The sequence below is a fragment of the Meleagris gallopavo genome, chromosome 8, assembly GCF_905368555.1.
Source record: "Meleagris gallopavo chromosome 8, MGAL_WU_HG_1.1, whole genome shotgun sequence".
NCBI classification, from domain to species: Eukaryota; Metazoa; Chordata; class Aves; order Galliformes; family Phasianidae; genus Meleagris; species Meleagris gallopavo.
In genome coordinates this window covers 7,436,806-7,459,802 of record NC_139411.1, presented here as the reverse complement: position 1 = coordinate 7,459,802, position 22,997 = coordinate 7,436,806, and the positions used below count along the sequence as shown (strand labels likewise).

Genomic DNA, 22,997 nt, shown 5'->3' with positions numbered 1-22,997 from the left:
CCTTTTATCACTTAAATGATTAGTGTGAGAACCTAAAAAAAAATCTTATTCAGTAATGCAAAAGCAACAAAGGAGATCATAGATTGTATTTTTCAAACTAAATGACTACTACTTATTTTTTGTTACAAGTTTTGCATGTTCAAAAATGGCATTTATCTGGCACGTGTATTTTTGAAGACTAACTTAGGGAACTTTATTTATCAACATTTCGAAGTACACAGTCTGCCAGACAGCAGTTAGCCTGGTGACGTGTCTGAACACCTGCTTCAGGCCTGGTCCATCTTTCAGGACCTTTCAGAAGACCACAGTGTGGGTGCATTGTGTTGCACGTTGGCAAGACAGATGAAGTGTTTCTGCTGCTGGACCTGGCTCTTTGCACTGCATGCTGAGTTCCCTGTCAGCACAGCCCCGATGGCATTAGGGACTATTGCAGTACCCTTTGGGCAACTGGGGGAAATCAGAGTTCTTTACTGCTTAAGCAATCTTGCTCCCTTTCACACAAATCTTAAAGAAGGTGTAAAGATCCTGTTTAATGTGGTCCAGCAGCTTTGTTTTTTCTGCCTCTCACATGAAAGGTTAAATTATAACATATGATTGTCCTTTAGACTCTGTGACTTTAAACACAGATGTTTAATACATCCACGTAAATTATACTGATTGCTTTCCTCACCTTTTTTTCCCTTCAATCATTAATGAACATTTTCTACAAGTAAGTTAAAACGCCCAAGCAGATGACGAACTTTGGACTTATTAGTTTCAATTTGTGTTCTAGAGTCACTTCACCTACAGAGATCTTGTAAAGACTGCAAGTGTACAAAAGGGTGCTTCCCAGTCTGGACCACAGGTTAGAGGACGATGATAGAGCTATTATGTGGAATAATTCTGTGTTTTGAGGTTTTCTTCCATAGCAGATTATGTACCTTCTGCTAATAAAACAACAGCAAAGAAAAACCACCACTTAAAACTGAGGAAGTAATTCCTTTGGGTTATTCAGCTCACCAGCTGCATTCAGGGCCTGGCAAATACTCCTTCCAGGGGGCTGTATGGATGCACTCTACACTTCTTCTCTATGTCCTCAGGAGCTGCCATTGCTGCACCACCTGCAGAGCAGATCATCTATCTGTAACCCATACAGCTGCAAGTGACCTAGAATTGCACATCCCGAGATCATGCTAGACCAAAATAAGGTAATTTTTTTAACTAAGTGTTGGTCTCATGTCTAGCCATGTTTCATGAGTATCTTTGCCCTTTGGATTCCTAAACCGGAGAGGGTGGGGAGGGATGCTATAGGTGTTATTTGTGCTTCCCTTTGTTTTCTATTTTGGAGCAGAAGTTTGAGAATTCTTCTGGTGATGTATGGGACAAAAGCATAATTATGAAAGATGCAGCTGTGGCACTGTTACAATTTGCTTGTCTTTGAAGGCCCTTTAGGAAGGGTTTCTGATGTGAAGAAATGAGATTAATCACTGATTTGAGAACTAAGCCAAGTGGCAGCTGCCAAAACACTGTAGGCTGTGAGCAAAAACCTGGAATTGGAGGGAGATGTGTTGCTTGTTGCAAGACCAAGGATGAAGCAGACATGAAGAAGGGACTCTTCTCTCTTGCCTTTGGCTTCTATGGCTCATTTTCATAGGTCTGTTTTTTACTAGCAAGGCTGCCCTCTCAAAATTATATGTGCTTGACTGGTTTGTTCATATGAAAGGCAGAGTTAAATTTAAAACAGAGGACTTCTCGATAGGAGGGCATCCAAAAAAAGTTAAGGTAAAGCAACTAGGATCGATATGCACCCATGTAAAGTGCATTTTATTTCTCAAGTGAGGTTTCTCATTTAGGTCCAAAGCTGCTTGCGATCTGAGGTTGGATTGCACATGCCTTGGACCACTTCCTCTGCAGAAAGAGCCAGGTTATTTTAATGTATGCTGTGACTGATGCACAACTCCTTTGAATGTTCCTGTATAGATAAGCCACAACTAACTTTTAGCTTCTTCTGTGCAGATCTACTTGAGAATACAGAAATATTCTTCCTCACCCCTTTTTTTCTGATGCATATAACCAATTTTGGTAGACTGAAGTGTTCTATGTTTAATTTTAGCCCGCAGCGTTGTTTTCTAAGCTTTTGCTTAGAATTCAAAAAGCAAAACACTTCTGTCAAGTGCTGTAATGGGAACTGGGGCATCTGTACGCTTATATGGAAAAAATGAGTTTTTTCATAGTTGTTAGTTTTCTATGACATATAGGAAACAGCACGACTTGAATGGTCATTTCAGAATTGTTATTTTCCAGCTGCTCCTCGTGTGGCTACAGTAAGATTTCAAGTGGCCTTTCCACTTCAGCTGTCGTGGAGCCCAAGGAATGACTGAAGTAAATGGAGACTGTGCTGGCTGGGCAGCTGTCTTCAGTCACTTCTCACTTAGGCAACCCAGTGCGTGTGTTTGTGAAATGCCACGCTCTCCCAGGGAAATCTCTGCCAATACCACACTAACGTTACTTTTCCTAATATGTAGTGCAAAATCCTCTAATGGAGCCGAGGCCCGCTGACCTCTTGATTATGGCTAGCATAAGTTCGTTCCTTTTTCTTTGCAGTGACTTGTTTTATTTTCTGGAAGAATGTTATGTGTCATTCTGCTCTGCCTTCTCTCTAGGTTAAACCCGATATAGTTTTCTCCCATTACCAGTTTTGTAGAGCCCTGATGGTTCTTCTTATGTTGTGGGCTGCTCTTTCTGGTGTGAAGTACACAAACAGAGCCTTTTGCAGTACAGCACTGTCTCAGAAATAAGGCTGGAGTTCATGTCATACATCTGTCACTCCTTCTGGCAGCGTCTCTTTATTTTCTTGAACACTCTGAGGTAGATTTAAGCACCCTAAGAAACCGCTGAAGTTCATGGACCTTTACAAATTGTGCATGGAAGAGGCAGTCTGGACTGCCAGTACGAAAGAGGACTTCTGCCATGCCTGTCACTGCTGTGGAGGCTGTGAACGTTTTAAATTGCTTCAGAATGTCAGCAGCCACTCGTCTGTGGGAATATTTCTATTCCCAGCTGCAGCTGATGCGGATGCTAGAACCGGCCTGGCGGGGCAGCGGCACGGCTGTCACACGGGCCGCGCAGGCTGTGGTGTCGGGCAGCTTCTGCAGCGGGTGTCGCAGACCGTGGCGCGAAAGCCGCAGCGCGCCGAACGGGGGGAGCTCGGGGCCGGCCGCGATGCCGCAAGGAAGCGCCTGCGGTCACCCGGCGGCGCGGCCGCGATCCCCTGCTGCCTCGGGGAGGCTGCTGCGTGCACCGGGCGCGTTAGAAGCGAGAGAAGCGGCGATCGTGCCTGCGACGCTTCGCCACAGACGCGTCAATAAAAAACGGCGGAGGCAGCGAGACTTGGCGGCGAGGCCGGGGGCCGCCCGGAACGCGGATAAGGGCCGAGGCCGCGGCGGAGGCGAGCGGGGCGCTCGCCCGAAGTGGTCGCTCGGGGCCCGCGGGGCCGGGGCCGTGCCTGCGGCCGGGCAACCTCCTCTCCACCCCCCCGCCCCGAGGCTGCGGGAGGAGGCGGCGGCGGCGGCGGCCCCCGGCGACTCCTCCCCCCGCCAAGTTACAACCGGTTCGGGCTGGCACCGGCCGCGGCCGCGCCCCGCCCCGCCGCGCTGGGGATGCGGGGCTGCCCCAGCGATCCCGGGGGCGGCTCCTGCCCCCTGCCCCCGCCGCGCAGGTAACCGAGGACGGCGCCGGGCCGGGCCGGAGGGCCCCGCGCGGAGGCGCCGCCGTTCCGGGGTGAGGCGGGGCCGCGGCGGGGAGCCGGGCGGGGGCGGGGGGCCTCGCGCGGGGTGTCCGGCATCGCGCCCCGCCGGGACGGGGCAACGCGGGGCTCCCCGCGGTACTCGGCACGAGACAGTTCCGCCGTCGCGCCGTCCCTCGCAGGTGCCCGTCGGCGTGCAGACGCCCGCTGGTTTCCGCTGCACGAACCCGGCGGTGTCCGCGGCAGGTGCCCGTCGCCCAGGTGCCCGTCGCGGAGCGCCCTCGGCGTCTTGGGAGGGCGTGCGCCCGTCTCCCTGCTCGCGTGACGTTGGGCGCCGCTGAGAGGAACGCGCCGAGGATGCCCTCTTGCCGTTCCTCGGCCGCTGCGCGGGCCCGGGCGGAAGGCACCGTGCGTAACTTGGCCCTTGGCCCGGCGAGCGGGCTGGCCCGGGGGCGTGGGAAGGGGCCAGGCGAGCCGGGGCCATAAAAGCGCGTCCGTCCCGCAGAGGCGGCCGAGGGACGCGGGCCGGTGAGGGAGCGCCGCACGGCAGCCCTCGCAGGTAGCGATGCGTACGGACAGGCGCGCTCATCTTCCCAGTGAGGCTGGCTTGCGGCTGGCTTTACCTCTGTCTGCTCTCTGACGGCTGGTTATACTGCAGAGGGGGGGTTCCCGCATCCTCTGGGGCGGTGGGGCTGAGAACAGGTAGGACTGGTTGCGCTGAGCTGACGGACCTGTACAAAGCTGGCTGGGCCCTGTGCTGCCCTGACGGACCCTTCTTTGTGTGAACTTGGTGAGCGCAATGGGAAAAATGTTATTACGTTGTCAGGAAGTTTTGTTCCAGTGTTTTGTTTTAAGCCCCGTGGTACTGCTCGGGCAAAAATGGAAGGAAGTGTTTATGTTGAGGAACCTCCTGTGTGAGCTGCCAAAGGGAAAGTGGAATATGATAGATACGTAAACCTGAATGCTGAGAACTGAGAGGACGCTTGTGTGCTCAGGGTGGATCTACTTAAAGACAAGTATTAAAGTGTGGGGAGCTATTATAGCTCAAACATCAGTTCAAGTCTGGCTTGTCAAAGTACAGACAAGCCTTTTTCAGTGCGTTTAACGCAATGCCTGTACATGCCATAGCATCTGTGACTGGAAAATAAAGCCCCAAAGATCCACCTGAAATCGAATCCTCTTTAAAAAGAGGGATGCTATCATTCTGCCTGCTTCTGTCTCTGTTCGTACCAGTGCGTTGCCAGACTGGAAGAGCTGTTAATCATGCAGATTCTGCTGACCTCAGCCTTCCTTGCAGCCATATGCTGCTCACAGAAAGCAGCGTGCTTAATGAGCTTCCAGTTGCACGCATAACAAACTGAAAGCAATCCTTTTGCTACTGCTTTTCTCAAGATTCCCTTTGCCACAGATTGATACAAGTTTCTGTGCTGAGGGCCAGAGTTTCAATTGTGATCATACCGTTTAAGTCAACTTGTGTTTTTGCGTGTCAGTGCTCATCTGTCATCTTTAAGCTGAATTTTAACATTTCTACAAAAAGGGTTTGGTGTTGTGAGGAAATCAGCTATACAAAGTAAAGCAGTTGCAGTGGGTCACCACTATCTTACATTTTAACTGTCGTTTAGTTTGTTCTCTAGGGTTTATTTTTCTTTTCTTGCTATTGTTAAAGGCCTTCATCAAACAGCTCTCTTCCTCCGATTCTTGTTGTGAGTACAACTCATTGAAAAGCTTTTTCTAACCACGCTTCCAGTTACTGTTTAACTCTTTTTGCTTTATTTCTCCATTTCTGTCATTTTGAAGTGACTAGGTTTCCTGCAGTCCAAAACAACATCCTCAGTTCTTCTGAACAGTAAGATTTGCAAAATGGTTCCCACCTAAATTCTGGTGTTAACAGTTGTTCATTGTCCATTAAACTCTCTTCTGTATGAGCATCTGCTTCTTCATTTTTCATGATTTAGTACTGTCTGTGTATTCCTCTTGCCTACAGACAGAAAACATTGGGAGGCACTTTGCATCCCTCTCAGGCAGATGCACAGATTGGATGCCCATCTAGGCAGTGTTGGGAGTAACAACTCTTTAACTCCTACTGTCAGCTCTTGGCCATCCTACTGGATTTTTATCATAGTATCGTTTGAGTTGAAAGTGACCTTTAAAGGTCATCTATCCAACTCCTCTGCAGTGAACAGGGACATCTACAGCTAGATCAGGTTGCTCAGGTTGAATGTCTCCAGGGTCGAGGTATCCACCACCTCTCTGGGCAGCTTGTTCCAGCACCTCACCACCCTTATTGCAAAAAAAAACTTCTTCCTTACATCCAATCTCAATCTCCACTCGTTTAGTTTGAAACCATTTCCCTTGTCCTGTCACGACAAACTCTGCTAAAGTGTCTGTTCCTTTCTTCAATATAGCCCCCCTTTAGATACTGGAAGGTCTCTATCAAGTCTCCCTGGGGTCTTCTCTTCTCCAGGCTGCACAACCCCAGCTCTCTCAGCCTGTCCTTATAGTGGAGGTGTTCCATCCCTTGGATCATATTTGTAGCCCCCCTCTGGAGGTGCTCCAACAGCTCTGTGTCTCTCCCCTACTGAGGTCTCCACATCTGAATGCAGTGCTCTAACTGAGGTCTCACCAACGTGGAGTAGAAGGGCAGGATCAACTCCCTCGTCCTGCTGGCCATGCTGCTTTGGATACAGCTCGAGATACGGTTTGCTTTCTGGGCTGCAAGGGTACCTTTCTGGCTCACATCCAGTTTGCCATCCTTCAGTACCCCAACGCCTTTTTAGCAGGGCTCTGCTAAATAATTCTGTATTCCAACTTGCCATTTGCAGGGAAGTATTAAATGACGTACCAATAAAAGGTACCTTGATATCCACAATCATGATAATAGCCTTGGTTTACTGGAGTACCTTTAACCATGTACCGTAGCAGAAAGCTCCAGGGGACAGGCTCTTTGTACATGGTTCTTGGCTAACACCCTGTCCACGGGAGAACTTCATGCCTTCAGGGAAGTAAGAAAATGTGCCTTGTTATAGATAATTAGGCACACAGCAATGTCCCTATGGGGACCTGCAAGAGAGGGAAAGAAAAGCCGGGTCATGGTAGCTGGTAAAAACAATCTGTGGATTTGGTAAACCCTTTTTTTTTTTTTTTTTACTACAAGGATGATTTCTGTGGGGGAAGTGATGGTGATTTTCACTTTGTGTTTGACAGTTGCCTGTAGATGGCCTGAAGTGCTTAGAAGAGAGATATTTTTGCTGTCTATAAATCTGTCATTTTAGCTAAAAGATGTGAAAGAAAACTGCTGTGCAAAATAGGAGGCTTCTGGGAAGTCAAAGATCAGCTCTTTTGCCTCCCTAACTTGGCAGAACTCTGTTAAAGTTGATAGCCATGCAGACAAGAGGCAGATGAGGAGCTGGCCCAAATTTTCTGTTAACCTTTCTATTAGAAAAGACCGAAGGCTGTGAAAACTTCATCACCTGCCCTCCCTTCCTCCCCATCATATCAAAGAATAGCAGAACTGAGGTCGGTAAGGGTTGTTTCTTTGCAAAGTTTTAGTGTGAGCATAACAGCTAGCATGTATTGGTTTCTAGAGACTTTAAACAAATAAGAGTTGGGTTTATTCATTGTACATATCTATATTTTGGTGAGTTTTCAAAATCTACAATGTGATTTTTTATTTTTTTATTTTTTTCCCAGTGGAATTGTCTTTTCTTGAAGCTGTAACTAATTTCCACCATTTTTACCCCATTCAGGGACAAAGCAAACACTTCTTTAGTGCAAGAAGAGGTGCATGTGCCCAGTCTTCTTATGACTGTATACATGTAGTGTATTTTGTTTAGAGATAGGGAAGATCCTCTGTTGCGTGATTATAAGGGTTATTGTTGGAAGATACTTATCAACAGACTAAAAAGCTGCTTATACCTTATGGTATCCTGTGATTTCAGACAGCTATCACCTTGGCATCCAATGTGATCAAGGGACAGTTGCCAGACATTTGAAGGAGTAAATCAGAATTTAGATTTGTAGCTGAAAGAAAACTTCATGATGATTGTAACTGGAAATACTGTATCATGAAGGACAGTTATTATGTTAAAACCATAAATCTTTTCCCAAAGACCTTGAATGTCAAGGCTTATTTTATGTTAGTAGGTCATGTTATTGTTATTTGGTGCTCAAGGCTGCTGTCAGCAGTTGATTAATTGGGGGGGGGGATCAGTGTTTCTCCACTGAGGTAACTCCGTAACTTGAATTCTTCTGAAGTTCCTCTGTAAAGATACTGTTTCCACTGTTGCAGTGATACTTGGGCTGAAAAGTTGCTTTGCTGTTCTTTTTCTGCAGGTAGAGCTGGCGCATGAAGCTGCATTTGTAGTTGGCTGAAGGACTTGCGTGTTGTCATCTGTAAGTATCTACTCCTAAAGTAGCTTTTTTTTTTTTTTTTTTGTGAGTTTTCCACATGAATCCTTAAAAACTGATCATGAAGAGTCTGGGCAGCTTGAATGGGACTTCTGATACTGTCTACTCATTTAGATCATTACTTTCATAAAGCAGTCATTTTTTTTCCCCTCTCACTGAAAAATGTTCAAGAACTGGCACCTCTTCACAAACAGACAATAAGACCTGCTTATGTTGTTGCTTTGCCCCCGGGTCTCCCGGAGCAGAACCGTTACTGCAGCACTCTTACTGCTTAAGCTGTGATAATGTCCTGAAGGAAACAGAGTGAGATCTTATCTGTCTCTGTCTTACAGGGTAAAGAAAATAAAATGGTTGAGAATCACACATCTGGTTAGTGAGAGAGCCAGGAACAGAACATGGGTTTTGTGATCATCAGTTTAGCAGATTGCTCCCTAAAGAGAGGGAGGGCAGGTTAGTTGCATGCGTGGGAACTCACATATCACTGGAGTCATCCAAACTCCAAAGCAATTTAGCCTGGAAACTTATAAATCCTTTGCTACAAGTTAGAGGCACTACTCTCTACACTCAGAAACTAGTACCAAGAAGGTGAGACAGTTAGTTATTTAAAGCTGAGATGCACAGATGGTGAATCTTGCCATGCCTTGAACTAATATTTTTATGCTTGTGAATTTTTTTCATGCCTAAATTATTTATTGGAGTTATTTTATACTTGTAGTCGTCCTTTGGGCCTGTGTACTTGCTTAGGATAACCAAGGGCATAACTGCTAGTGGCCTAATGTTTCTCTTGCTGCACTGCACCATGTATTGGTGCCTGAAGTCTTCACGAAGCTTCCGTAGCATTCAGAAAACAAAATGTGATCCATTTCTGCAATGCAGTGCTGACGGATGTGTGACATACTATAATGTATGACTCGCACTGTACCACGGGAGCAATATATAATGATGAAGGGTCAGAAATACCAAATGGCAACTCATCTTCATTGCCTGTATGCTGCTTTTTGTTATATTTCTTGAAGTTTCGTTGGCAGTATCTCACTTCTACAGTTCAGTTGTATTAGCAAGCCCAATTTCTAATGCTCTGTTCTGACTCTTTGTTTGTTTGTTTGTTTGTTTGTTTTTGTTTGCACAGGGTCTACTTATCCATCTATGCTCATCTGACAAGATGGTGTTTCGGAAACCACCCGATGGTGGCTGGGGCTGGGTGATTGTTATAGTTTCCTTCTTTACTCAGTTCTTGTGTTACGGATCACCGCTGGCAGTGGGAGTCTTGTATTTAGAATGGTTGGATGCTTTTGGAGAAGGGAAAGGCAAGACTGCTTGGGTTGGATCACTAGCAAATGGAATCGGATTGCTTGCCAGTAAGTATAGATGCAGTATCTATCTTAAATGGAAACATTTCCTTTATAACAGCTGCTTTCATCTGCGTGTGCTTTTGGAACTGTATTAAACACAGCTATAAATGATGAAAGAGCATGAGGGATAGTGTATTTTTGTTTCATATCAAGATAGGTAAGAACATTGCATTTATAGTTACACTTTGAATAAACCAAAACAATGGTAAAATAGCAAAAGAAGTATTAACCTTATGAAATTCAAAATGACTGTATCTGAATAATCTACAAATACCAAACTATACTTGAGAAACTGAATGGCAATTTTGTTGATAGGACTTTTTTTTTTTTTTTTTTTTCAATGTGGCTATGGCTAACATTTGCATTAGTGCCTTTAAAATCAGGGCAAACTGCTTGTCTGAAATGTCTCGAGTGCTTCAGAAAAAAATGTCAATTATAAGCTAGTAAGTAGATAAACTAGTAAAGTAATAAACAAGTAAAGTAGATTTGGGCTCTCTTGCTGTTTGTTTGAAGTGAAAAAAGCTGCTCTTGAAGGTTTTAGAGCCATGTATAAAAGTGGCATTAAATAAAATAATTTCACTGGAAGGTTGGTTTTTTTCTTTTTTAGTACGACATTGTCTTGAAGAGGAACAGCGGGGTTTTCTGAAAATTAAGCACCACTTTGAAAGTCCATAGGTTCATTTTGCTGTTGTTGTTTTACTACTGAGCCATGGGTACTCTACTGGTAACATCGCTAACTTCTGCTTTTCAAAGATTTGTCAAGGGAGCTATTACCTTTTTGCTGAATCTGGACAAAAAAAATGGCCCATCAGCAGAAATATTGCTATGGGCAAAAGCATTCAAGTAGCTTAATGGCTGAAATCTAGTTCAGGATTCTGAGGAAATCTCTCCTGAAAAGAGAACTGACACTCAAATCATGATACAGAACTGAGTAGAAGGCCACTACTTTATACAACTCTAAATGGCCAAATACTGTTCTTGATTTGTGTTAGGGATTTACATCACAAGGCAGAACAGAAAGAGGTGAAGGCAGATGGATCACCACACAACTATATTCAGTCTCAGGGTGCATGAGGCTATTCTTCTGTTATAGAATTTTGTTTTTCTGTTTTGAGGGTGTTAACTCTTATTATGAAAGGATTAAAGCCTTAATAAACTTGTGGGAGAAAATAAGGCCAAACAAGATAGTTACTGGAGGAAAACTAGGCAGAAGGGGGTTACAAGAGAAGGAGTGAGGAAAAACCTCTCTGGAGACTGGAAGTCTTTGGCTCACTCCTCTAATGAGAGCCTCAGACCCTTTCTTCATATGGCAACACTGTGCTAATTTCCAGCTTTCTTAGTTCCCTCTGCCTTGCCTCTGTGATCAGCTGTCAGTAATGTGCTTTTAGGCAAATAGAAACTTCTGTGACTGAATAGTGCAGGAAAAAAGTGCTGTTATAAATTGCTTTGGTATGGAATGATTAAATTGCTTGAAATTTTGACAGTCTGTCACTATGATTTTATTCTTTCAGTTTGGGATTTGGAAGCTTAATAGTAATTTGTAATTTTAGCTCAGAGAAAAGTACGGAGAAATACTTTAATTGCATTGAAGTTATCAGAGTTGACTGAAAACAAGAGTTATTTTCCCTGCTCTATGTTAAATGGAAGATCCTGCTGTCTTGTCAAGCTGGGATCTGACCTTAGTGGCAACTCTACTTGACGTACACTTATTGTAGGGCACTGTGAGCATCCTAACCTCTACTGAAAACTAGAATGCTTTTGAGGGTTTACAATTCTGTGATGTGCTGGTATCCTACTGGAAAATTCCCCCAGTATCCTTTAAATTGAAATATGTAAAAGTTTCTCTGTGGGGCTAACATAAACACAGTAATGATGATGTTGTCCAGTCGGCTTGGTGTTCACAGCAGGAAATAAGGGAAAAATCCTGTTGTTCTTTTATATGAAATCTTATGTCTTGAGGGAGAAACTTCTGGCTCTGACGATAAAAGCTCTTTATTGCAAATAAGGGATTTATGAAGGAGTTTTAGCAAGGACTAAAATAATGAAATTGATGATGCTCATTTGTCTGTGCACCCATCATATCTTCTGTTGCTCTTTGTGGGAGATCTGTTCCTCTTTCCTTGCTGTGTAAGAAGGATGCATTGGTGTCAGTGACTATAAAGCTCATCAGAATGCTTTCATGTTGCGTAAAAAGTGATCTTAAAAACTGTAATTCTCTAAAAGTGTTTTTATTAAAGATCAGCTCATTTAAGAGCAGGAATGGCTACAAAAAGCTCATAAAAAGATATGGTTATTTAATCCTTTTTTTCATTTGTAGGAATGTCTCGATCTCTTATCATGTTAAGATTCCAAGGGCTTCAGTAGATTAGCCTTCTAGATTGGTACAAGGAGTATTTTCATTCTAGTTTGTGGAACATGCAGTCTCTTAGAGAAACTGTTTTTCCTGCAGAGTTCATAGCAGGAAAGACCCAGTCACTAGTGCAAAGAGCACTAGTGTTTTTAGTGCAAAAGCAGTGGTATAACACACTGCAGTGTTCATGAACTTTTCATGAACATAGAACAAGTGAACTTGTTTCTGTTACCAATTCTGCTGTTGCAGATTCTAGTATTACAGGCCAGATGCATAGGACCATTGTGTGTTGTAGGCTATGTTAAATAGATGATCTGGCTAATAGATGTTTTTCTAAATTATCAGGAAGTGTTTGTTTAGCACATTCTCCATCTCTTGTAACTTTTCTCAGTAGTTAATTGCTTCCTTGAGAGTATGTAATCTTATCATAGATGTTGCTTAGTTTTAACTTTCAGCTGATTAACAAGTTGATCTTTAAAAATGGTGTATTTGAAGTGTCCAGAATAAGTGTGGTTTGTGTTTGGAGATTGCAATGTAATTATTTTTTCTTTTAAGCCTGTATACTTTGATTCAGTCTCTTTTTGTCACTGATACCAGTCTTCTGTTGTTTTTTTGTTTTGCTTTGTTTTGTTTTGTTTTCTCATTAACAGCACTGAAAAATACATTAGATAACTTCTGTGACAGTGAGTGGTATGTCTAGTGAATTTGCTAGATTGATACTGTAATTTAACTGAAAGCAGGACTATGTCCTTATGTGAAAGATAGCTGGCAGTGAGAAAAGTTTCTGTCCTGTCTGTAAATGTAGTTTTAAACATTTTTTAAAGTAGTAGATGCTGGTGAGTGCTGTTACATTTGCTTTGCTGACATCCTTTCTATAGTGTTTACTCTGCTTGTGTGAGAGCTAAACTTAGACCAAGACATAGAAACCTAGTACAGCACCTTGTTTATTGAGATGAATTCCCTGGTATCCTGGTGTTCAGTTTCTGTCCCCTTGTAGCACAGGCTGTGTGGCTAAGGCCAGTGTCCACCTCTGAGTTGAAGAGCTCATCAGCTGGAAAAGGAAGTGGGACAGGGACCTGACTGATTGTTTCTTTGCGAGATGACTCAAGTTGGAACTTTCTGTGACCGTGAGTTGAAAGAAGCATGTGTAAGAAAAAAAAAAAAAGACAATGCATCAGTGTCATTGTACAGGGCAGTGGTGAGACAATGTCTACAACATGAGATAGCATAACACTGATAGGCTATCATAGATGTGGGAGATGGCTCCCGGGATGATGTAGGACTTGTTGTGTAGGAAGCGCTATGTTTTGCTTGGTAAAGCAAGCCAGAGGAAAATATGTAAAATGTTCTTGAAGATTGTTTCTCCTGCACCAAGTGTTCTTAATTTGACATCCATTTGGAGCCTGAAATTAAATTAGATCCATGTTATACTTGTTAAAAGCAAAACAAAGACCTTGGCACCCGTAGTTGGCACCACAGCTGTTTACGGTAAGCCAGCAGTATGTCTCCCATTCCCACTTCCCTTTATTGATGGATTAAGAACAAAGGGAAGATTTTCTTGGAAGGCATGTCTTGATAAATTAATGGAGTGTTTCTGCTGGCCTAAGGTACTTTGTTTTAAATCTCTAAAAAAAACGGTGAGCTTTTGTATTATCAAGCAATATTTGTACAACTCTACAAAAGATCATCTACAGACTCTTGGACAAAAACCTTGCACATGGGTAGCTCCCACCCAAGGCTGTGGAAGCTGTACAGAACATGGAAGGAGTGGAGAGGGTTCCCAGATTCCTCTAAAGAGAAGCCCAGTCCATTTAGTAATTTTATCAAAAGGGAGTGATCTTCTTTGATGAGTTGGAGAGGGATTGCTTTTTCTTATCTACGTTCTTATACAAACTCTTAGGGGATGTTGTGTTTGTGTGCAGCGGGTTTTAGCAATGCTTGTAATATGCAAAAAATGTTCTTGTGTTATGTCTAGTGGATTTTACTTATAGTTTATGAGCATTGCTCTTACTCTGCTGTTTCAACGAGCTAGTACAGATACTGACAGGTAGGGTGGGCCAGATTAATGCAGGCGATAAGAAAAAGAACTGTTGTCCAGCATTGTTTGTTTAGTAGCGTGAGGGAGGGAGGACTGTAGATATGAGAGGGTGGAGGAAGAGCATATTTGTTTGCAGTATTTTTTTTGCTCTGTGTGAGAACGTTGAGGAAGAGAGTGTTAGCTCTTGATGTCATAAAAGAAAACAGCTCTGTAGTGAAATTGCAGACGGAAGCATCTGTTTGGAAGGAGTGTGTCTACAGAGGTCAGAAGATCACAGTAGTTGTGAAGATCTTGCATTAGCAGCATATGGCTTGTTTTCACATTTCATGAAGGAATCACTGTCACATCCAGATCTCACTGAGTGTAAAATCTTTTATTTATTTAGAAAATCCTAATGAAAGTATCAGTGTATGCTTGATTCTTTTCTGGAGTTCTTTCCCTTTGATCATTTTCCATCAAGAGAAAGCGTGTCTTTTCTGCTACCTCTTCCAATTTTTTTTCTAGGGAGCATCTGGACCACTCTTCTGCATATAGAACAATTACCAGGCAGTTGATCATTGATAGGTTGTGTGCAGAACACCACTGGCAGTCCCAGTGCTGCATTTGAAGTCTTTCAGAGAACTCAGTTTTCTTGCTAGAGTTAGCTACCCTTCTGGTAAAGTGGGCTGGTTTCTTCCTGATAGACTTTACTTGGAAGAAAAAAACCCTCTGAGGTTTAATTTGTAAAAGAGGTATATGGTGAGCCATGTCTTCAAATATTATTCCAATACTAGCTCTAACCCCTGGAGTTGCTTAGCAAACTGAAGAAAATCCTGGCCTACAAAATGTTACCTGTGCTTCCTATTGAGGATTGCCACTGGGATTCTATTTTCTGTTGTTCACGTTATGATGGGAAATGTATTATCAGTAGAAGGATTCTTCTGAAACATTTGACTAAATAAAAACCTTTACACTGCCTGTAAAGCTTTTTGCTGTGTGATTGTACGTTGACTCTTACATTCTTGAGAATACAAGCATCCACTTTGAACAAAATCCACAGGGCAGGAGTTCACAGAGCAAGTCTCAGTCCCACTCTGGGAAAGCTGAATGTTCGACCAGACTTAACTGCTTTGAACCCATTGTGCTTGAATTACTTGTAGAGAATGACATGTTTGTGTACAGTCCTGTCCTGTCCTGCGCAAATACCATGGTAATAACCAAACATACTTTGCCTATTGAAAAAAGTGCAAGCTCTTTGGGAAACAGAGTTAAGAACTGTGGAGAGGCAGGAAAATGAAACAAAGATGCTTGCTCTTGTGGGGGTTTTCTTTTGTGACTTATTTTCTAGCAGTATAATAATGGGAGTGAGAAAGTAAGGACTTCTGTGGAAGAGAAGATGGATCTGTTTTTCTTCTCATTCTGGAGATCTATAACTGCTTTAATAGTTATTCTGGTGCTCCCTCTTATAAACAGAGCCATTGCTGAGATGCCAAATCTCTTGCTGTGTGAGATGACATTAATTCTGAACTTACTGGAATGAATTATTTAGTTTTGTGCAGGTTGTTTTCCATGTCAAGATCTCTGTATATTCTATTCTCTTTTGGGATTATTTTTTGTGATTGGGAAGAAGATGGAAGAACATCTCCTTGGACCCTGTCAGAGCTGCTTCTGATAATGTTCCAGAGAGGAGTGCCCTTGTCACAGTATGCAGATGTTTTCCTTGGTTCTGTCTCCCCCCACTTCCTCTGGCTGGATTCCAGAAGATCCCATTTTACTTTGAATCCTTTGCTAGCAACCAGTGCAATCCATATCAGCACTGCAGGCTGGGCAGAGAGCTTCTGAAAGAAGAATATGTCACAATATAGAGACAATGCGTAAAGGAAATACTGTTTGTTTCAGCAGGGCAGTGGGTAAGAAATAATGGATAGAAAGCGTGCAAATTCCTCTGCTTAATTGAATTATGTTATCACTGCCTAACGTTCTTTCAGTGTATGTTTTTTTTTTTTTTTTTAATGTGATGCAGATTCAATCCTTTATTTATTATAAACCCTGCAGTTTTAAGAAACATGCCAATCTTAATTTGCCAGTTCTTGTAAGTAATTCTAGGAATCAGCATCAATCTAACACTCTCAGCTTTTGTCCTTGGCAGGTTGCTCTGCCCAAGTTATTCTGGCTGGCTTTCATTCCCACAGCGTGCTGGTTCTTGAGAAGCAGCAAGTGCTTATATCTTCCTTTCTCATTGTTTCCAGAATGCACGTAAACCCAACTTCCCCAGAAGATTTTCTCCTCTCTTTAACTCTGACTTTTTGCCTAGTTAAGCCTCAGTTCAAGCTGTGTTCTCTTTAAGTTCCCTAAACAAACAGCTTTCACACAGGGCAGAAGTTCTGACCTGCTTTCCATCTGAGGGCTGTTTCACCTGCTAACGAATCAGTGCTCCTGCCTGCCAGAACTCCTTGTCCCATGGCTGCTAACCACACAAACACCTTGTCTGCATTCCCAGCTGCTAGCTCCTGTCTGTAAACCTAGGCAAGCACCGTCATCAGCTCCAAGTGTTGTTGTTCACCTTATATCATGTCTGGGCTCAGCTCCCATCTGCTGGGAATCGTAGTTCTGTGTGAGTCGGAGAACCGACCTGAAAAAGAGCAGATTCTGAAATTACTGCTTTCGCAGATTCTACTGACTGTGAGGTGCTTTTCTATCAATGTGAACACGATGCAAAGATGGTGAGGGGTTTTTGTTTTGTTTCGTTCTTTAAATGGTGTCATTCGAATGTATATCAAACTTCTAATTTCATGGCTGACAAATTTAGGATTGTGGGTCTGAGATATGTCTATGAATGTTTGGAACTGGGGGGTTTCAGAAGAGAATTTGTTTTTTGTGAGCCAAGTCCCATGCTGGTTACTTATTTATGCAGGATGCCGAGCTTGCATGCTAAAAGGTCACACAACAGAAAATTAAATGTTTGTTCTACAACTTCTGTGAGAAGAAGAACTGATTCAGTAGAGGCAGAGTATGGCTGTTGCCTGTATTTTCTTCTTGTTTTGAAAAACCAACTAACCAGGAAATATTGGGGAACAAAGAGAAGGAGAAACCTCTTGCAAACTTCGTGAACATTGCTCTGGACATTCTCAATAAATGACTTCTATTTTCCATAATTTTACAATAGTAGTCAAGATAGGTAATGAACAGTTATTTAGTAAAATACTGACTGGCAGATATTCCCTCGAAAATCAGGGAAGAGTACCATTGGCCTTTATGTGCTACATCAGCAGATGTTTCCTCTGTCTAAGCACCAGGTGGCATTGTTAATGTGATTATGATCAGATGTTTTCCATTTCACTTTTCTACCTTTCATCTTATATCAAGATGACTACTGATACTCTTTTCTGAAACACCATTTTTTTGTTTCTACTAAAAAAGGTCTGCTTGGCTAAAGCCTGGCTGAGGGTCTAAATTTTTTGGTACGTAAAGATGAAGGCTCTTTTTCAGAACTTTTGTACAAGTCCTTAGGTTTGTAGTCACAGTATTATAGTCTAGAATGTATGTATCACCCTATTTTTAAATTATGTTTTGCACTCGCCCTTCCTCCCTGCTCTTATAATTTTGCATTCCTTGAGCAGAATTCTTGCAAGCCTGATCTTTTATGTTTTTTATAACCTACTCTTAAAGAATCCTGTATGTACTCAATTGTTTTTAGTGTTATTATATATTTATTATAACAAGGAACATTGACTGAGGTTTTTGTATTTCTTCCTGTTACTGCTATTTACAAGACTGTTTTTCCTGCTTTTTACCTAGGTCCTGTGTGCAGCATATGCGTATCATCCTTTGGAGCAAGACCAGTAGCAATCTTCAGTGGCTTTATGGTGGCTGGTGGCCTCATGATGAGCAGTTTTGCACCTAACATATACTTTCTCTATCTTTCATATGGCATTGTTGTTGGTAAGAAACAGCTCCCTTTCATATAGAGACTTAGAGCTTGTTAAGACTTGGTTTGGTAATCTGAAAGAAGAAGCTGATTCACAGAGGCAGCTATAGTCTGGGACTTGAGTTACCACAGAGTAACTTACTTCAGGGTGGATCACACAGCCTGCTACCATGTTGTGAAAGACAAAGGCAATGCATATGTTCTTCAGGATTTAAAAGCAGTTTGTTCTCTGTTAATATGATTACTAGAGATGGAAAGACTCATTTATCGTGAGAGAGGGGTAGATTCAAGCAGGTCTTCTGTGGGCGGGAAGCACTAATCTTAAAAGAATAAAATCCCTTCAGGAATTTTGTACTCATTTACTCATTCTAACTTTGTAAATTAGAGATCATTAAGGAGCGGTGTTGTTCCCACATGACTGGTTTGAACCTAAGGTGCTCTGCTAAAGGCATGAAATTGCTGTTCTCCTGGTGGGAGGGGGGCTGTCTTTTTGCTGCAGAGGGCTGCTGTGGGTGGTTATCAAATTTCCAATTAACTGTGTCAAGAATCTAGATGCTTTACTGGCCGTCAGGACCCAGCAGGGTGTCCTGGCTTGGTACAGTGCCATGCAGACAAAGCTGCACTGTTGGCCCAGGCCAGCCATTTAACTGCTTCCACATAGCATAAAATGTGAGCTGGTGAACTGCTCAAACTGAGCCAGCTTCATGCAGATTTGGGAACTTGGACTGGCTGTAGGGAGAGAAGGTTTGAACAGTGCTGGCAGTCTAATGTCACTGTGATGGGTGCTGAGTCAGGTTTAAAAGTATCTCTGTGTCTAGGGTACACCACTGCATCATTTAGGGAATAAACGGGTGTTCATTGCCCTGAATACAGTGTATGCCTTATTTCTCTTTCTTTGCAGGACTCGGATGTGGCCTTCTGTATACTGCAACAGTTACCATCACTTGCCAGTATTTTGACAAACGCAGAGGCCTTGCACTTGGTCTGATTTCAACAGGTATGATTTTTAATTGCCATTCTCTCTAACTTTTCAGTGCTAACACAGCTAACATTATTCTGGCAGTAGAAAAACAGAGCATTATATTTTTCTCAGCTACTTCCTGAAGCGAAAGCCTCAGTAGCAATGAGCATGTAACAGCTGGCTTCAGATAAATTAGTATCTACATCTGCAGTTATATGGTCATGTGGATTATCCATAGAGATGAGAAAAGGCAATTCACCAAAATGAAAGTAGATTATGAGTAGCTTGGGCTGTGTGCCATGAGGGGAAACTTTCTACACAGCTCTCTTCTCTCTCTTTGTATTTACACGAGATTATGAATAAAAGAGACTGGAGATACAAATATAAATGCTGGATTAACATAATCTCACATCAACTATTTCCTAAAAACTGGAGTTAAAGTTTGGGCTTAGTTTTGTTTTTGTTTTTGTTTTTTTTCCTTTTCAGTATAAAAGGAAGATGAATATCTGAAAGATTCCAAAAGCTCATCCCACCTTTTATCCATACATGTGAAAGGGATATTAGAAGAATGAACCTCTGATAATACAAGGGAAATTCTTTGAAGGCTGCTGAGCAGCCTTTCTCAGTCTTTAGGTTGTGTGGTGTTGTACTTTTTACCAAGAGAAATTAACTTAATGAACCAAATAGAAATAGTTAAAGAAGCGTACTGTTCCACATCTGTCTTTCTGTGTCGTATTGTGTCTTTCCTTTGATCCTTTTTCTCAAGCAGTGGTTAGTTAAGAGGGGCCTGGTCAGTACCGTTAGTACTGCAAGTTATATACAGTTGACCTACACTGGTGTAATAAGGGGGAACCACTACTGCATTGTGTCCTGGAAATATCTTTAGTGGCTTTTATTGGGTTCGCAGGCAGTTGGCTGTGGGACTTGATCTTATTGAGTGTTAGTTAGTTCATACATTCAAGTGTATGGATTACTTTTATAAAACCTAGAGATTGTTCAGAAAATCATTTTAAAGCTTGTCTTTAAATTGACTTGAAAAATCAGTGCTTTGCATTTGTGAGTGGGTATTCATTGATTATACAATGAATCTATGCTCACTTTAGCCAAGAGAGTATACTTTACATTGGTAGGATTGCATAAAATGTTTGTGCTCATTGTAATTGCTTACCCTTCAATTTTTTTCTGAGTAGTCAGATTTTTCAAATGCATATTTGGACCTGTAGGGCTTCAGAAGTGCCTCTGGAGTAAATTTACCTGTAGGCTCTGAGCTATTCTCTTTAAACACCAGACAGTCACCTGCTGTTTGTAGAAAGGCTCTTGGTGAACCACTGGTCTCCTTCTGCCTTAGCAGAAGTGAGCAGTGAGGAGAAAGGAGATAATGATCTTGTGTGAAATTCTAACAGAACTGATTCAAAGTGTTACTGAACGTGGTACCTAAAGGGATACATGTATGTATGTGTATGGCAGAAGGATATTATATTTTTCATCAGACACTGTATGGATTCTACTTGTTTCTAAAAGTGTCTGCTGGTGTTAATCATCATGAATTCTCCAATGTTTTGAAAAACATTTTGTGCGTAATCAATCAAGAAACTGACTTAAACAGGGAAGGTAACCAGTTTATTAGGTTGAGAATAGAGGAGCACAAATGACTTCTGCATTTCAACAACTACAAAATATACTGTCACGGGAATGTTAAGTTCTTATTGGTGAACAAAGTTCTCAGCTATGTCATTCTTGTTTTATAGGCTCAAGTGTTGGACTCTTTATATATGCAGCATTACAAAGAGAGCTTATTGAGCTGTATGGACTGGATGGTTGCCTGCTAATAGTTGGTGCACTCTCTCTAAATATATTAGCATGTGGCAGCTTAATGAGACCGTTGGAGTCATCTGATTCCCCTTCACCAGAAAAAGCACGTATAGACAAAGTCCCAGATCAATACTTTGTTTACCATGAAAAAGAAAAGACTGTTGAAGAAAATATAAGCATCCTTGAAAAGGGCTACACTGATGAGAAATGCACAAACAATGTGCCTGACTACAAACAAGATAACATTTTAAATAAGAATGTATTAAGCTCAATAAATGTAAATGAGAAAGACACTTATAAAAAGAAAGTTGTGGAACAGACAAACTTCTGCAAGCAACTAGCCAAAAGAAAATGGCAGCTCTATTTGAACTACTGGGAGGAAACTGTGGTTCTTTTTAAGAACAGAGTATTTTCAGCTCTCTTTTTTGCCATCTTGCTCTTTGATATTGGTGGATTTCCTCCTTCTCTGCTCATGGAAGATATAGCAAGAAGTGCAAACATCAATGAAGAAGACTATCATATGCCCCTTGTTTCCATTATAGGCATTATGACTGCTATTGGCAAACTTATTTTAGGAATACTAGCAGATTTTAAGTGGGTTAACACATTGTATCTATATGTACTTACCTTACTAATGATGGGAGCAGCCTTGCTTGCAATTCCATTTGCCAGAAGTTACTTTACATTAGCAGTACTTTCTGGGATTCTGGGTTTTCTGACTGGGAACTGGTCAATTTTTCCATATGTAACAACAAAGACTGTGGGAATTGAGAAACTGACTCATGCTTATGGGATACTGATGTTCTTTGCTGGACTTGGAAACAGCCTCGGACCACCAATTGTAGGTAAGGTCAAGTTAAAATTAACACAAGATTATCAGAACCCCATTTGTATGCAAGTAGTCCTACTTCATTCTAAAAACAATAGAAAGGTGATATGAAAATATTAAAAATTAAAGCCTGTTTCTCCAGATTTTGTTCTGTTTTTGGCTTTACTTAAAAGCACATTTCATGTGTAAGTGGTCATAGTGTGCATTAGATTAAACCTTTTGTTTTATCCCCATGATTTTCCTTTGATTTACAGTGCTATGTTCTGTTTAACTCCTCACTGATGCTCTTCTCTTTTATTTTCACCCTCAGGTTGGTTTTATGACTGGACGCAGGAGTATGACACTGCATTCTATTTCAGTGGCTTTTGTGTTTTACTGGGAGGATTTCTTCTGCTGTTGGCAGCATTACCCTGCTGGAATGCCTGTACCAATCAGAGCTCAAAGCTGCCTCCAAATACTTACTCCTACAAAGTTGCATCTAGTGCTTAGGTGACAACTGGAAAACACTACTTTATGCCTTTTTTTATATATTATATAGCAAAGGATTTTAGTAATTTTTCACTTATTTATGAAGTCCAAAAATCCACTAGAAAAATTCTATTGCTGTTTATGTTCAGTTTTTTTTTCTTTTTTTATCCTTTCTTCCCCCTTCCCCCCTCCCTTTTTTTTTTTTTTTTAAGAACAGTCTTATTCTGTCTACTGTGCACTGTGTTTTCTGCCTTTGTCTACTGCAATTTCCTCTCAGCCTGTAATGGATATATTGTGCTGTATTATTGTCTGTACTGTTTTTGTTGTTGTTTTTTAAGGGATAGGGAGTGTGGAAGGTTGAAGACATGGAAGCAAAAATGAAGGCCTATCTCTTATTGGAGAAGACTGGCATTTCTGTCGCCTTTTATAGGTCTCCAAGTTGCACAATCAGACTTTATAAAACAAAAATTTGCCTTATGAGAATATAATGCTATGGCAAGGTGCTTGTAACATCATGTTTAGATTAACTTTCTGACTTTTTAAAGTTTCTCCAATTTACAATGAAGTGCCAATGAGGGAGGAAGAACAAAACCATCCTTCTGTTGCATTAATGAATTTTACGATGAAAGTAAAGATTCTTACTACCACTGCGACTGAGGACTATGTTTATAATTATTGCACTTTTGGTGAAGTTTGTTTATGATACTGTTGAACCAAAATCTTTTAAACCAAGGAATAAACATGATTTTTGAAACCATGTAAAGAAATGCTGACTTAGTTATACAAGCTGAAAGTCTTCAGATTGAAGTTGGAGATGTGTTCACAGAAGCCCTCAGGTGAGTGTTTCTAAGCCAGTTGCTGCAGTCTGGCAGTACCAGGGGCATCTCTTGTTGCACAATTGCAGTTTAGTTGGCTGGGCCTGCTGAAGAGAGCTTGTGATGAGTCAGAGAGCTTTCAACAAAGCGGATTTGACTGAAAAAGGAAAAAATGTGATGCCAATCTTATTTTTGCTGTTATTTGCTGAATGGATATAGCAAGGAGAGGAGCAAATAAAAGGGATCAATAAAATATGTGTGGGAGGGATAATAGAGGAGATAAGGGGCGAGAGTTGCAACACTGGAATGCCAAGCAGGCCCTGAATGAGCTCCT

At 41.9% G+C, this 22,997-nt stretch overlaps 1 protein-coding gene across 7 annotated transcripts; it reads left to right on the top strand.

The window, feature by feature from the left end:
- The first annotated feature begins 1,082 nt into the window (after positions 1–1,082).
- Positions 1,083–22,615, top strand: SLC16A9 (solute carrier family 16 member 9). Of its 7 annotated transcripts, none has more exons than XM_085229990.1 (8): positions 3,560–3,697; positions 8,057–8,116; positions 8,464–8,581; positions 9,261–9,489; positions 17,649–17,792; positions 18,680–18,775; positions 20,488–21,396; positions 21,691–22,615. In XM_085229990.1, exons 4-8 carry the CDS (start codon positions 9,294–9,296, stop codon positions 21,867–21,869), a joined length of 1,524 nt encoding a protein of 507 aa, XP_085086116.1. In that variant the 5' UTR covers positions 3,560–3,697; positions 8,057–8,116; positions 8,464–8,581; positions 9,261–9,293; the 3' UTR covers positions 21,870–22,615. The 7 variants fall into 7 exon arrangements, with proteins under 7 accessions (XP_085086113.1, XP_085086116.1, XP_085086111.1 ...); XM_085229989.1 differs by having other exon boundaries at positions 3,622–3,759; XM_085229987.1 differs by lacking the exons at positions 3,560–3,697; positions 8,464–8,581 and adding an exon at positions 1,083–1,187.
- The last annotated feature ends 382 nt before the right edge of the window (positions 22,616–22,997 follow it).

Bases quoted from the DNA above. Each gene is read 5' to 3' on its own strand.
- SLC16A9 (XM_085229987.1), top strand. From the start codon at position 9,294: ATGGTGTTTCGGAAACCACCCGATGGTGGCTGGGGCTGGGTGATTGTT. The intron at 17,793-18,679 runs GTAAGAAACAGC...CTTTCTTTGCAG, and splicing joins TTCATATGGCATTGTTGTTG to GACTCGGATGTGGCCTTCTG. The intron at 21,397-21,690 runs GTAAGGTCAAGT...TTTCACCCTCAG, and splicing joins CCTCGGACCACCAATTGTAG to GTTGGTTTTATGACTGGACG.